General features: G+C 42.2%; 1 protein-coding gene across 1 annotated transcript in view; it reads right to left on the minus strand.

Annotated features, from left to right (window-relative positions):
- The window catches only part of MYOM1 (myomesin 1), a 71,799-nt gene that overhangs the window by 53,627 nt on the left and 2,982 nt on the right, over positions 1 to 15,190 (minus strand). The window contains exons 2-3 of the mRNA XM_010006927.1: positions 9,237 to 9,374; positions 2,982 to 3,192 (exon numbers count right to left, since the gene is read on the minus strand). Coding sequence (XP_010005229.1) covers positions 2,982 to 3,192; positions 9,237 to 9,374 — 349 coding nt within the window. The remainder of the gene's footprint in view (positions 1 to 2,981; positions 3,193 to 9,236; positions 9,375 to 15,190) is intronic.

Genomic DNA, 15,190 nt, shown 5'->3' on the forward strand with positions numbered 1-15,190 from the left:
GCTGATGGGGTCTTTCATCCTCCTAGGGTAACTGTTTCAACTGCTTGGCTACCAACAGAGCTGGAAAAAAAATCCTAATATACTATAAATCTTGCTTTCTGCAAACTAAACTATTTATTTTCTGTTTTTTCACACACATGGAGACTTACTGGTCCCTGTATTAAGGTTATCAAGAGGAGACAGCTTTCATAATCCTTCCAGTTTTTTATAAACTGAGAAAATGAATTTTCCTTACAATTGTTGTTTTGCAGCTCTGGGAAGGTTCTACTTGTCCTTAACACTTATAAAGCAGTAACTGCTCATTATCAGAGGTCCAACAGTCTCCAATACAATTAAATAATCACCCCCTGTGTTTTAATAACAATATGTTTGTTAATACACTCTAGAATGGCCTGTGTTTCTGTCTACTTAACATTAAATTGACTGACATTACATTTGTGACCAGCTATAAGCTCCAGATCCTCCTCTACTTCTACCTAGTCAGGCATTCCTTGTTTATGTGTTCTTTTCCTTCTCTGCATAGTAATTTCCTTTGGTTGTCATCAAATTTAACTTTCACTGTTTCTCAATTTTTGAGCTAACTCTGAATTTTTACCATGTCCTTCAAAGCATTTACACACTTTCCAACCTCACATCGTGAGGATATTGTACAAGCATATCATCAATTCTTTTTCTCAAAACATTAATACATTTGCAAAATGGAACGTGCTTGTACTTGATGTATTTTCCCAGTTTGGTCATAACACAGTTGTAACTATCCTCTGAGTGTTATTATTTAAGAAGTTGCACAATAATGTCTAAGCCACCCACAATCAGAGATTCAGCTCCAGATGTCTTTGGCAATTCCTTCCCTAATCTACACCCCGGGTAAACATTCTGGAGAAGGCCATCAAAATCCAGAAATTACCTACATCAGCTCCTAATTGGCACCTTTCTTCACTGCCAGTATGTGGGCTTGTCTGGTTTGGTGGGTTTTTTTGTAGTGGGGGAAGAGCCCATGGGTGGCTCTGGTATGAAGCTGATGAGATTCCCCTGCTCCAAACCCAGCCAAGGAGCCATCAGAGAGGGGCAATAGATGCGCCTCAGCGATTAACATACAAAAGAACTGAGATAACACCTGAGCAGAGCAAGCACTTTGAAGGAGCTGAGCTGCAGAGGTGGAGCAGTGCTGATGAGGAAAAAGGGGAAGAAGGTGCCTGAGCAGAAGTTTCCCTGCAACCCATGGTGAGATGGCAGCTGTCCCCCTGCACTCGTGGAGGAACATGGTGAAACATTCCCTGAAGGCACTAGGAGGGGTGAACTTGGATTTGCTGCTGGTGGACTCTGATTACTCAGCTTTGGAAGACCCCGGCACCAAGGGAGTTTGTTCCCAAAGCAGCCTGTGACTCTGGGAAGCCCAGGCTGGAGCAGCTCTGGACCTTGTGGGAAGGTGTCCTGGTTTGAGCCAGAATTAAGCCAATTTTCCTTTTACTGATTTTTTTTTCCCTTCAGTAAGCTTTCTTGTAACTAGCAACAGTGTGTTCTTCTAAAGCTGATAAGACAGTGGAATGTTTTTCTAACTACTGAAGCTTCAAGGTCGCACCTTCACTCTGCCGGCTCAGACACTACGGGGAGATCTGTGACCCCGCCATCGGAGGCTGAGTTAGACAGACAGCAAAATTGGCCAGAGATATTCCATTCCATATATCTACGTAAGCTCAGAGGAAGGTCAGAGATCACAGAAGACAACTTCCTGCCTTCTTCTTCTTCTCTTCTCTTCCGTCCATGGCCGGCGTCCTGGGAGGATCTCGTCCATCCATCAGTGTCGACCCCCAGGCTCGAGCTCTCCTGACCCCCATAACTCTCTGCTCTGTTCCAGCAGCAGCTCCGGGATTCCTTGGGACTCTTCCCAGTTCAGGGAAGTGCTGTGGGAGTTGCTGGGGGTGGGGGGAGGTGAGAGGCTTTTGCCCATACCTGAATATATATCTGTATATAATTGTATATATTTTCTTGTATCATTCATTAGTGTTTTAATTAAAGCTGTGTAGTTTAGTTTTCAATCCAGCCAAGTCTCTCTCTTTTTCTCTCTCTCCTTCCCTACCTGGGTGGGAGGGGGACAGGATCAAGAGCGTTGCTGTCGGACCAGAGTCAAATGGTGACAGAAGGACTCAGGAAGGAGAGTCATGGAGGACTCTCTCCCATGGGAGGGACCCCGTGGGGAAGCAGGGAAGGACTGTAAGGAATCCCTCTTCCTGAGGAGGAAGGAGCAGCAGGAACTACCAGCCTGTGAACTGACTCTAAACCCCATCCCCTGTCCCCCTGTGCCGCTGGGGGGAAGGAGGGAGAGAAACTGGGAACAAAGTGATTTGGGTCCGGGAAGAAGGGAAAGGGTGGGATAACATATGGAAGCCCTGCTCTCTGTGTTGTCTGTGTCCTGTGTGTTTTTTATGAGTGTGAAATTAAATTATTATTTTTTCCCCAAGTTGAGTCTGTTTTGCCTGTGACCTTAATCAGTGAAGAACCCTCCTTGTCCTTTGTCTCAACCCATGAGCTTCTAGTTGGCCTTTGTCCTCCCCCATCCCTGTGCATGTGGGGAGGGGATGGAGTGTGGGGGGAAGCTGGCTGGTTCTTGTGCCTTGTGGCTGATTCTTTGTTGTGTTAGGCCCAAACCAGGAATCCTTCAGGTGCCATTTAACTAGGTGTGGGCATAACCAAAGGCAGTTGCCTGTCTCTCTTCTCCCTCCCTCTCTCCCATTACAACAAAAGCATTCCTGGCACCTGTCTCTGATCTTGAACCTCTTTTCTTATCCACATGACACCAAAATAGCAGGAACTGAAGTCATTGAATAGACTTGAATTGAAAGTACTTTGAGTTTTACAACCATAATTGTGATTGCCAGAGGTGTAAATCAGGGCCCTGAAGTGTTAAGCACATTACAAACACCAAACAAAAAAAATACCCATGCTGTTTACAACCAAGGTGTTAATTTCTGCTCTTTTACCTTTTTCTTCAGGGCCACATGTTCAGCAGACTCCCGAATTGCTACTTTCCTTGACTTTTTTTCATGATATTCCTCTTCGGAAGTTGACTTGGCCACTTTGCTGACACTAATTCCTTCACCTGTAGCAAAAAGGTTCCTCTTGGCAACATATGCAGCACTTTCTTTAATTCTTTCTTCTTCCGTGTCTGTAATCCCACTGATATTCATTGCTCTGAAAGAAATTTCAAAAAGCAGAATCACATTGGACAATGCTTAGAACATATTCCATTTATTTTTCCTATCAAATTAGCCAACTACTGCAGCCAACATCTTCCTAACACATTTCTGCTATTACTGCCTCAGGTGTATTCAGAACAGAAACAGGGAAGGGTATTGAAGAATGACTGAGTATTTCACTGTCTAAGGTCTTGGTCTTTTTCAGTGCCACTCTGTGTAACTAAGCCACACACATTTTCAACTTAACCATTATCCTGCAGTAGTTTTGTATCTCCAGCACTATGAAGTCATACCCACAGATCTTCAGCTAAGACTTATGGCTGCAGCATTCATAATAACACTACCAAAGGTGCAAGGAGATAATTGCAGCTGTGTAACAATATTCTCCTCTGTTATTTCTAACAAACTCCCCACATTATTCTGTATCATGAAAATTTATTTTTATTCACAGAATAAATTCAATCCTATAATGTTTATAAGATTACTCTTCTTCCAAATATTTTTAAGAAAATTGTCAAGGATTTTCTGAAATATCTTCCTCAGGCTTTCTACAGAGGTGATATGCAAATAATGGTTTCCCTTAATGGTCCAATCCTGTTTCCAACTCCACATGTGGAAATACCATTGCAGCCATAATTTTTTGGCAATATGAGAATGTTACAGCTGCTATAGTAGTACAAATATAGACCACCTATAACGAGAGTTCCTTGACTTAAGCATTGATATCCTTCTGCTGAGTTTATTTACTTCAGGGTACCATTAGATGGTACAATGAAAAGAGGTTCTGTTTTAAGTTCTCCTGAAGTGACATCCTGTAAGCACTATGGAGAAAACAGCCTCTGTTGATTTCCAGAAAGCACTCAAGTACAGCCTCACTATTTTATCATAAAATGCTTACAACTGCTAGAAAGCAAGAAGATCAGGAAGAGTTATTTTTTTGTGATTACTTTAAGATTGCTAGTATTATGCAATTGATAGCCCATCTCAAAACTCAAGAAAATTTGGATCCAAGCCCATAACTAACTGTCCAGCCCTTTAGCTTTGTACTATAGAGCTAGATCAGTGAGATGCAAGGCAACCAAGCAGCGTAAAGTGCTATAAATTTGGTCACACATAAAAATTGCTCAAAATACTAAAAAACTTAACAGCATAGAGCATTGACCTCCCTCATGTTCAAACTTTGCCTTGAACTTTCTGTGTTTCAGTTAAAAGTTCAGTTCATTAAAAGTATCAATGGGATGATTGATTCCCTTCACTTGGGCACATCAGCTCCCTTCACAAATATGACCTGAAGCTGCAGAGATATGACAGATTTCTGAAAACAATTTTGAAAACTCAATTTTATGCATATTAATTTAGCTATCTACACTCACTTTAAATGAATCACTGACAATTTTCTTCAAAGGCAATTGACATTATTTCAGCCTTAATTACAGTAGTTGAGATCTCAGCAACTTCACAGTATGGACCCAGTCCTCAAGGCATAAAGTATCTTCTGGGAGCTGATGGATATAATCAGACTTATATAGGACTCAGCCTAGTCATCTGCACTACTAGTCCCCAGATGTTTTTTATTAGCAGCATTAAATATTTAGATTTGCTAATCATTTCTTCCTGTTATAATCTCCCCAGTTCAAAGAGAAATATTCCCTGAAATGATGAATGCATCAGACTCAGCATGCAGTACCACTTAAGAACTGATTCTGCAGTCAGCGGTTTCAGTAGAAAACACTTTCCAAACAGAAACAAGAGGATCAAATGCCAAACGACACACACAAACTATTATTTAAAGGGTATCACCCATCTGCAGTCCTTTGGCATATGCTTATTAGTGGCTGCAAATAGTTCCACAAACCCCATCCCGTATCTTTCGCACCTGTGACATTAAATCAAGCTGTCCTTAATTTTATCTTGCAAGCATTAGACTAGGTGTTTAATGAGCTGTGAAGTGACTAATCTGAGTTAGGGAGGCTTTTTACAGCAGAACCTGATGGGTCTGAGATAGAACCAAGTAATGGAATTGGTGACACGGTGCTGAAGGTCAACAGCACAGGGAACAGCCCCGATAAACCCACAGAGGGATGACCTTTATAAATAACTATTCTGTGTAAAAGCTATCTGCCCATGGGAAACAACACATCAGCTTCACAGGGGAATTTGGGAATGACATACAGCATGCACATGGTTCAATGGGCTTCAGCTGTTATCCTTCAGACAAAAATAAATATCTGACAGGAACGTGGCATGCAGCTTCCGCAGTCTTGGCACACAGTCATGAACAGGATGCCAACAGAAAAAAAGGCCTAAAACAGACATGCTAACCATCTCATGGCACGTTGAGTTGGGCAATCTAACAATCATCACATGCACTTTTTATATATTTTAACATATTAAAAAAAAACCAAACACACAAACAAAACAAAACCAAAAACCCCCCCCCAAAAAAACCACCCAACCCTATTTGCGTCGTTTCAGTGGCACAAAAGCACACACAGGTTCCTGAGCTGACATGTGCAAAAAGTAAGATAGACACCAACGAAAGTAAGAAGCGTAATAGTAACAATGATATGAGAATGCAAAAGTATCTTTCAATGTAGGATCCCAAAGTGTTGCACTGATACAAATATATGATGTTACACACCATCACACCGACTTAGATATTCCTGTTTTCATTTTATAAAAGAAGGGGAAAAAAAACCCCATGGTTTGTTAAGATTGTTTAAGATGCACTAACATGATGTGCTAAGATAACAGGGGCCTGTACAAATGCTAAGATCATAATCAGTCATGATTTTCAGCTATTGACCAACAAGATAAAACTTATTTTTGTAGGCTCTGGCCACAATAAAAAGGGAGGATATTTGTGTTTGAGGGCATGGAAGACAGATGACGGTGAAATGCAAAGTTACTGCTATGAAAACAGAAACACTGGGTGAAGTGCAAAGGTAGCGAGAAGCCTTGAAAATGTTACCACAAGCTTTGTGTGAGACATATTTGTGTATTTCTGTCACAGAAGATATAGCTGAAACTCTGAAGAAATTTTTAAAAAATGCAACAGTGAATGCTCCTGAATGTTGGTTGGATCACAGAGCAGTGAATTTGACACCAAAATGCACAAGGGTGAGAAAAAATTACTCCAGGATAGTGGGAGGAAATTAATAAAAACCAAAACTGCTGGTCTCATCACAAAAGCATCACAAGCACTCAAAAGGCCAAAGCAATAACATCTCCCACTGACAAGATATAACTCATTCTCACATGGAAGCACAAGTTTGGACACAAAGCAGAAGTGACATTGGAAGTTGATTAAGCAGTACACAGAAAAGCACTGGCTCCCAGAAACAGCTTACAAGTGTCCCAGGAAAAACGCTGTGCTGTACAAGACAAACAAGTGGAAGGAGGGGTCCTGTGCAACTGTAGGTGGGCAAGAAATTTTTCTTCTCATCTCCAGTCAGGAACCAGTTTTCCATGGCACAACCCAGTATGTGTAATCTGAACAAGTGACTATGTTCAAACTGTTGGAGAATCCTGTTAAAATCAATGTGCCATACTCTAAAAAACGCAGGGGAGCCTCTTTGTTTGTGGTGGTTCTGGCTTCCACATAAAGTTCACATTCAGCTTTACTGAGAACACTGCTGCAGTAAAACATATTACATCAGTAGCAACCATGCAATAAGTATCACCAACATGTGAGATCAGTATGAATCATTGTGATGGTTTGAGATTTGGTTTTATTCCAGATGTTACCCTGTGCCAGGACAAAACATTAGTACATTGTTTCATTGTTTCTATGTTTAATGCTTGGTAAGAGACATTGAATTACTGAACAAGTCTTCAAAGCAAAAGAATAAGCTAAATAATAGCTTATAAATATATATATTATATATAATTTATTTATTATATATATAACATAATATATAAATAATAAGCTAAATAATAATAGAGAGATAGGCGAAGCTTCACATTCACAAGCCATGGTCCTCATGGGAGACTTCAACCACCCTGACATCTGTTGGAAGAACAACTCTGCTAAAAGCAAACAATCCAGGAGGTTCCTAGAGTGCAAGGATGATAACTTCCTTTTCAAAGTAATCAAGGAACCAACAAGGAGAGGTGCTATGCTGGATCTTGTCCTTATCAAGGAAGGGCTGGTGTGGGATGTTAAGCTCAAGGGCAGCCTAGGTTGTAGTGACCATGAAATGATGGAGTTCAAGATCCTTAGGGTAGCAAGGAGGGCTCACAGTAAGCTGACTACCCTTGACTTCAGAAGGGCAGATTTTTCAGAGGTCATGGCAGTCTGGTGAAGTTCCCTCTGACTGGAAAAAAAGGGAACATAGCCCCTATATTTTAAAAAAGGGGGAAAAGGAAGACCCAGAGAACTACAGGCCAGCCAGTATCACCTCTGTGCCTGGCAAGATCACAGAGCAGATCCTCCTGGAAAGTCTGCTAAGGCACATGGAAAATAAAGATGTGATTGGTGACAGCCAACATGGCTTCACTAAGGGCAAGTCATACCCAACCAATCTGGTGGCTTTCTACAACAAGGCTACAGAAATAGTGGATGGTGGCAGAGCAACTGACATCATCTACCTGGATTTGTGCAAGGTGTTTGACACTGTCCCACATGACATCCTGGTCTCCAAACTGACAAGGCATGGATTTGACAGATGGACCACTCAGGGGATAAGAAATTGGATGGATGGCCACACCCAGAGAGTTGTGGTCAGTGGCTCAATGTCCAAATGGAGGCAGGTGATGAGTGGTGTCCCTCAGGGGTCAATATTGGGACCAGTGCTGTTTAACATCTTTTTTGGAGATATGGACAGTGAGATTGAGTGTACCCTCAGCAAGTTTGCTGATGACACCAAGCTGTGTGATGTGCTTGACACACTAGAGGGAAGGAAGGCCATTCAGAGGGACCTTGACAGGCTGGAGAGGTGGGCCAGTGCCAACCTCATGAAGTTCAACAAGGCCAAGTGCAAGGCATGCACCTGGGTTGCTGCAACCCCAGGCACAAATAGAGGCTGAGGGGAGAATGGCTGGAGAGCAGTCCTGAGGAGAAGGACTTGGGAGTGGTAGTGGATGAGAAGCTCAACATGAGCCACCAGTGTGTGCTGGAGCCCAGAGAGCAACTGCATCCTGGGCTGCATAGAAAGAAGTGTGGCCAGCAGGGCTAGGGAGGTGATTCTGCCCCTCTACTCTGCTCTGGTGAGACCCCACCTGGAGCACTGTGTACAGTTCTGGTGCCCTCAGCACAAGAAAGATACAGAACTGTGGGAGAGGGTCCAGAGAAGGGCCACCAAGATGAACAAAGGCCTGGAGCACCTCTGCTATGAACACAGGCTGAGAGAGCTGGGGCTGTTCAGCCTAGAGAAGAGAAGGCTCCAGGGAAACTTTATAGTGGCCTTTCAGTACTTGGAAGGGGCCTAAGGAAAGGTGGGGAGGGGCTTTTCATCAAGGTGTGTAGTGGTAGGACAAGGGGTAATGGTTTTAAACTGAGAGAGGAGAGATTTAGGTTAGATTTTAGGAAGAAATTCTTCACTGTAAGGGTGCTGAGGAACTGGAATGGGTTGCCCAGGGAGGTTGTGGATGCCCCATCCCTGGAGGTTTTTAAGGCCAGGTTGGATGAGGTTTTGTGCAACCTGATCTAGTGGTAGGGTTCCCTGCTCATGGCAGGGGGGTTGGAATTGATGATCTTTAAGGTCTCTTCCAACCTTAATGATTCTATGATAATGTGGAAAACATGCTTGTTCAGTTCTCAGTAGTAACAATTACATCTTAATTTCATACGAAGTGGCCCTGGTGACATGTTCAAAACAAAGTCCAGACATCTAGGTTCATTTGCCCTGGCTCTGGATGCTCAATGTCTGATTTTCTGACAGTTGGTTGCCTTCTTTTTGTCTTTTTATCACTCATATGACATACAAACTATTACTCCGGGATCCAGGAGTGTAAAAAAAGATTAGCGTATTTTTATTTTTTTAATTTGTTAATAAAATATCAGAAATAATATACCAAACAAAAGCAAAAATAACATACCGTCCTGTGAATATGGGCACTGAGTAGTCAATGGCTTCATTCTCTTTGTCCTCTGATACCAAATTCTGTTTTGCTCTCTTTGCTTTGGGACTCATCTTATAGGATTGATCTTCAATCATTAAATTGGAATCTTTCAGTCTGAAATAAAAAGAGTATTGTTAAAATCAGAAAAAAAAATAGCTGTTAAGAAACAATCCAAAATAATATTAAAGTACTAAAATTTTTTGCTGTCTCTTGTTTGAATCATAAAAACATTTTTAATCCTATTTGGTAAGCATTAAGATATATTTTTTAATAACCATGACTTCAGAGTTATTTAATTCATTAAACAAATAACATAAGATTTGACAAGATCATTGTTATGAAGAAAACACTGACCTCCCCTGATACTAAATCTAAACAGAGAGAATAAACAATACACCTTATAGCTTTGCATCTTAAATAGCTTCTTGGTTTGGGACTTGGAGAGTCTGAATACCCAGTTTTGATTCCGAAGCCACTGAGACAACTGAGGAGTTCTGAAGGTTGTATCTGAACTCATAACCTTCACTTCTCCAAGATTTGCTGTCCTGACATTATCTGGTCCCCAACCAAAATATATTCAAAGTAATAATGCATTTAAGTATTTCTACAGAAATTTTAGGGCAGCATTTTGCTCAGCAACCAGTGTTGCAATTCCTACTGCTCTCCTGTATCACTCCCATTCACCGAAAGCAGAGAAGTGAGTGAAGTAACAGCCTTTACCATACCACTGATAAATGAAAAATGAATGGAAAGAAAGAAGAGCAAACCAAAGGGAAGGCTTCCCCTCTCCACCACCCTGGAAGGGATTCTGAAGAGAGTGAAGCATATTTGAGGCAGTCATTTTGTGTTCATTTTTAATATGGCTACAAATTGTATTAACAAAGCCCCAGCTACCTTTATCCTTCTTTCCCAACACATCTCAAACTCCCATGTCTATGGAGTATTCTAATCAGCTGCCAGCCTTTTGTAAATCCCAGAGTGTCTGTTCATCTCTGTCCCAGCATTGCCAAAGGAAATCTTGAGCCTCTTTTTGATCTGGAGATGTGTCTACACAGCATCAACTTACCACTTCTGTGCATAAACACAGGAGCAGAATTAAAGCATGTGGTTTCCCAGCAAGGCTTCTTAGCCCAGACATGTATGGCTGAAGTGGCTAACCTGCTTCCCATACCTCGTGCAGCTTACATTGGTGTCTCTCCACAGCATGCTGTACACATATAATCAAAACATACTAGCACTGAGCCTCTAAGGATGCTACACATGTATAATATAAAATTGCAGACATGTACCTGGGCTGAAATTTTACTTAGACTGCAGCCCTGCCAGAGTAGCAAGCTTCAGTGGCACCACCCACACAAGTCATACCAGGAAGGGTGTTTAATTTCCAAAGTATATGTTAACAATGTATATGAGATCACACAGGTCCAGTTTCATTCTCCCATCTTTCTTTCCTTCATTTCTTGGTGCCTTGTCCATTTACTCGGACTTTCCCTGCCACAGTGCCTGTTAAATTAGTCTCCCAGTACCCAGCTCTCCTAATGCCTTTCTTACTGTCATGTCTTCTCAATTTCCATCTAGTTCTTTGCCTGAACATCCTTTCCCACATCTGCTTTCCATTCCCGATCTCTTTGCCCACCACTTCCAGCATGGTGACTAGTAGTTTCCATTGCTTTCTGTTTGCTGCCCATCTCACCAGACTCAACTGTATCCAACTTGCCCAGCTTTGCAGTGAGGCAGCCCTCTTCTCTGTGCTCTCTGGGTACCCACTTTGTAGCCACCATCATTGTGCCTACAGCACCACAGCCAAGAAATGCTCAGTACTGGGGATAAAAACAAACTTTTCACTGCTTCTCCTTCCTTCCTCCTCCCCTTGTATCCTGGTTTCCACTCAATCAAAAGCACAGGCAGAGAGGGGCTGTGGAACACACCACAGGACCAGGGCTGAGGGCTGCCCATGGCAGGCATCACTGGGTCACCCAAAGAACAGACCAAACCTACTGGAAAGACAGGCTGTCTCCAACAGGCTCTGATGTCAGCTGCGGCCCAAGGCAGCCAGCAAGGGAGACCAAGGGAGGCAGATCCAGCTCTAGGGACAGAAGTCCCAGTAGAAAACATTTGGAAACAGCAGAGACAGAGTAAAATAAAAGGGAAGAGATGGAGTGAAGCAGGGTACACAACGGCCTTACTTCCGGGTTGGGCAGCCATGTGGTGTGAGCACTATAGTGAACCACAAATGCATTGGGAGAACTCGTCAGATAAACACTGAGAGACATCAAAGACAAAGTATTTTAATTATTTTTCAGAAATGAACTGTGGTCTGTAGGGAGCCACAGTTTTTTACTTAGCAGGTGACTTTTATTCCTGTTCTATTTTAAAATGGGACAAGCCTAGTTTCTAGAGACTTCAGGCTGAACCCTTTAGGAGGCCATTCAATTCCTGGTTGTTTAATCTGCTACTTTAAAATCTCTTTCATGCTTACATGCAGCCCTGTGTGAGAAATAGTGAAAAGTAATTCCTTGTTCACTCTGCATATCTTCCACTGCTTTATACATTAACATTACATGCCTATGTTTGCCTCTTTCGCAAGGTAAGAGCCCCTCTCTCTTACCTTCTCTAGGCAGAAAGTATACCACATCTCCCGCCACCCTTCTTGCTGATCTCCGACTCTTCTCTAGTTTCAGGCTGTACTTCTTAAGATTAGATGATCAAAAGTGTAGCTGGCATTTCAGCTATGAGCATACCTAGGATTAACACACTGACAAGATATGCATTCTCTTTCATTTTCACTTGCCCTCACAGATGTTCCAAAATTTCCAGTTGCTGCAGGATGACATCAGAGCATCTAGCTGGTGCTTTCAAAGAGGTACCATAGTAATTCCAAACTCTTTTTTTTTTTTTTTTAAATTTTTTATTTTTAGAATAGCACTGCATAAACTGAGCACAAATAGGTTTTAAGCAGTAGAAGTATTTCGCCTTCCCAAATCCTCTTATGGTTTGTGGGTCTTTGAAAGGGGTACCATAGTAATTCCAAACCTTTTTTTTTTTTTTTTTTTAATTTTTTATTTTTTATTTTTAGAATAGCACTGCATAAACTGAGCACAAATAGGTTTTAAGCAGTAGAAGTATTTCGCCTTCCCAAATCCTCTTATGGTTTGCTTTTGTTCAGATAGAGCTAATATGGAGACTTGTAGGATTATACATTCAAATAGAGATCTTTGCATGGGAGAATAGTGGTCACTGCTTCTATCATGAAGGTTATTTACCTGTTTTCCTTTTCTGGTATTACTATTTGCAACACGAAAAACCATACCCTGCCTACAACCATTATTTAGGTAGCCCAAATGAGGACTCTGCTTTCTTGAACCAGATTCTAAAATCTTGCCCTTTATTTTAAAATGTTCCAACCTTTTACCTGATATGTAGAACAGAATCTCCCCAGAGGAGAAGGAGCAGGGTATCAGTTTCACAAGGAGGAACAGTACCATGACCTTTTAACAGCTTTCAGCCTCATTTGATCTGCCCAGCTAGTGTATGCATGAGTTTTTCCAGGTCAGATACTATCTGTATTACCTTATCAAGGTTGGTGACCCAAGTTAGTGTTCTCATTTCTTGATGGTTTTCAGCATGTTAAAACAGCCACACCAGCACTTGCTTTGTTTCTCAGTAGAGCCACTGAACTGGGAGTTGGGTGACTACAAAGGCTAAAGGCACATGTATTGTCCTGTTGAGATTTAAAAACCAGACAGACACTATCATCTTTTCCCGCTGGCCCCACAGAGAAGGTAAATACAACAGCATCGTGCAGGGTCTCTGAAACCCCCAACCAGAGGTTTTGTTTTGATGTCTTATTCTCAGACATACATACACTTCAACATGTTGGCATTGCTCTTGTTTCTGTGCCTGAAGGGACAGGTTTCCCAACCTGCACAAAGCCTGTGCCCAGTGCACATAGAAATGTGTCCTATGGACTACAGCACCCTTTCTTGTAGATAACCCACCTCTGCATGAAAAGGCATCTGTAGGCTCATTTAAAGCTCTAGAAAATAGTGTATCTTGTCCTTGCATGCTTTTGTTCCATCTCTCTCTCACTTAATCCTGAGAGCAGGCAGGGATATATTTGGGATACACAATAGCTGTACCAGCTGTACCTGCTGGAGGAGCGCCATTAACAAGAAGCATTTTCCAGGCTCTCTTTTCAGCAGCTGCCTCTTTCCTAGTATTTGATGTTCGAATTTACTCACCATAAACAGGAGAGAGTGGATTGGCAAACCCAGTTACCAGAGAGAAAAAATAAATACATAAATTCACAAGAGAGCTCTTTCAAGCCAGCCTCTAAGGATGAGAAGTGCTCTCTGGTGACTATATTCATTTAAAGTTGCTGACAGATTTGTCACAGGCCCAGGCAATATTGCTGGCAATAATCATGCTCTTTTCTAACACAGCTTCAGCAACAAATTTTTTTTTAAGGGAATTGTTTCCACACAGGAGGTCTCATTAAAACAATTTCCATGCTTGGCTATGACGTTTGGAAGCCACCTTCTTAACCCTCATCTATAATAAACCAATGGATGAGCAGGGCCAGACAGGATCACGGTCTTCTCATGTTTCTTAAAGTGTGTAATTCACTCAGCCCAGTTCTGACCCTGGTTACAATATTGCTCAGGACAGCATTCACTCTTACTGTCTGGCAGCATAATTAATTGCAATTTACTAAGGCATCTCTCCTCTGCTTGCTTGGTTTACCTGAATTATGCCATGTCTTCTTCACCATTTCTCCAGACCAGCAAAATATATGCAAATGCCTGGCCCACATCAATAACTTGTGCTTTCTCTCTAAGCAAGTCTCTGACCCATTTGTTGGCTGATAGCCAGTCTGTGACACAATGGGATTTTCTGATGCAGCCAGCCAGGAAAATAAGACATGCAAAAGCTGTGAAAGTTTGAGCAAAGGCAAATGACTGAGCTTCCCAAAAAAAAAAAAAAAAAGAGGTAAGCAGGTTTAATCCAGCCATCCCATTTGAAGGGCCCTTAGTGCTATAAGCAGCTTTGGCAGACCTGACTCAAAGCTTCTGAAATGCACACAGAGGACGGAGCAATGCCACAGGAAGAAATTCTCTCACAAAAGCCAACCTGTCCACACTTCAGCCCCCAAGAGGAAGGGGACAGGTGGCCATAACAATGGCTTTTGGGAGAGAGCCACCACCCCTTGCCTGTGCAGACCCTGCCCACTGCTTGAAAGAATCACGGTATCATTCTGGTTTGGAAAAGACCTATGAGATCACCAAGTCCAACTGTTAACCTAGCACTGTCAAGTCCACCCCTAAATCATGTTCCTTCTATATGTCTTTTAAACAATTCCAGGGATGGCTATTCAACCACCTCTCTGGGAAGTCTATTCCAATGTTTGATTGCCCTTTCAGCTGAAAAGTTTCTTTTAATATCTAATCTAAACCTCCTATGGTCCAACTTGAGTCCATTTCTTCTTGTTCTGTTGCTTGTTTCTAGGGAGAGGAGACTAACACCCACCTCCCTAAAACCTCATTTCAGGTAGTTTTAAAGAGTGATAAGGTCTCACTTCAGCCTCCTTTTATTCCAGGCTGAACAACCTCAGTTCCCTCAGCTGCTTTTCGTATGATTTGTGCTCTAGACTCTTTACCAGCTTTGTTGCCATTTTCTGGACATGCTTCAGCACCTCAATGTCTTTCTTGTAGTGAGGGGCCCAGAACTGAATACAATATTGGAGGTGCAGCCTCACCAGTGCTGAGTACAGGGGCACAATCTCTTCCCTAGTCCTGCTGGCCACACTATTTCTAGTACAAGCCAGGACGCTGTTGGCCTGCTTGGCCACCTGGACACACTGCTAGCTCTTATTCAACCAGCTGTCAATCAGCACCCCCAAGTCCTTTTCCTTTGGGCAGCTTTCCATCCAC

The sequence above is a fragment of the Chaetura pelagica genome, unplaced genomic scaffold, assembly GCF_000747805.2.
Source record: "Chaetura pelagica isolate M959 unplaced genomic scaffold, ChaPel_1.0 scaffold109, whole genome shotgun sequence".
In the NCBI taxonomy this organism is placed as follows: domain Eukaryota; kingdom Metazoa; phylum Chordata; class Aves; order Apodiformes; family Apodidae; genus Chaetura; species Chaetura pelagica.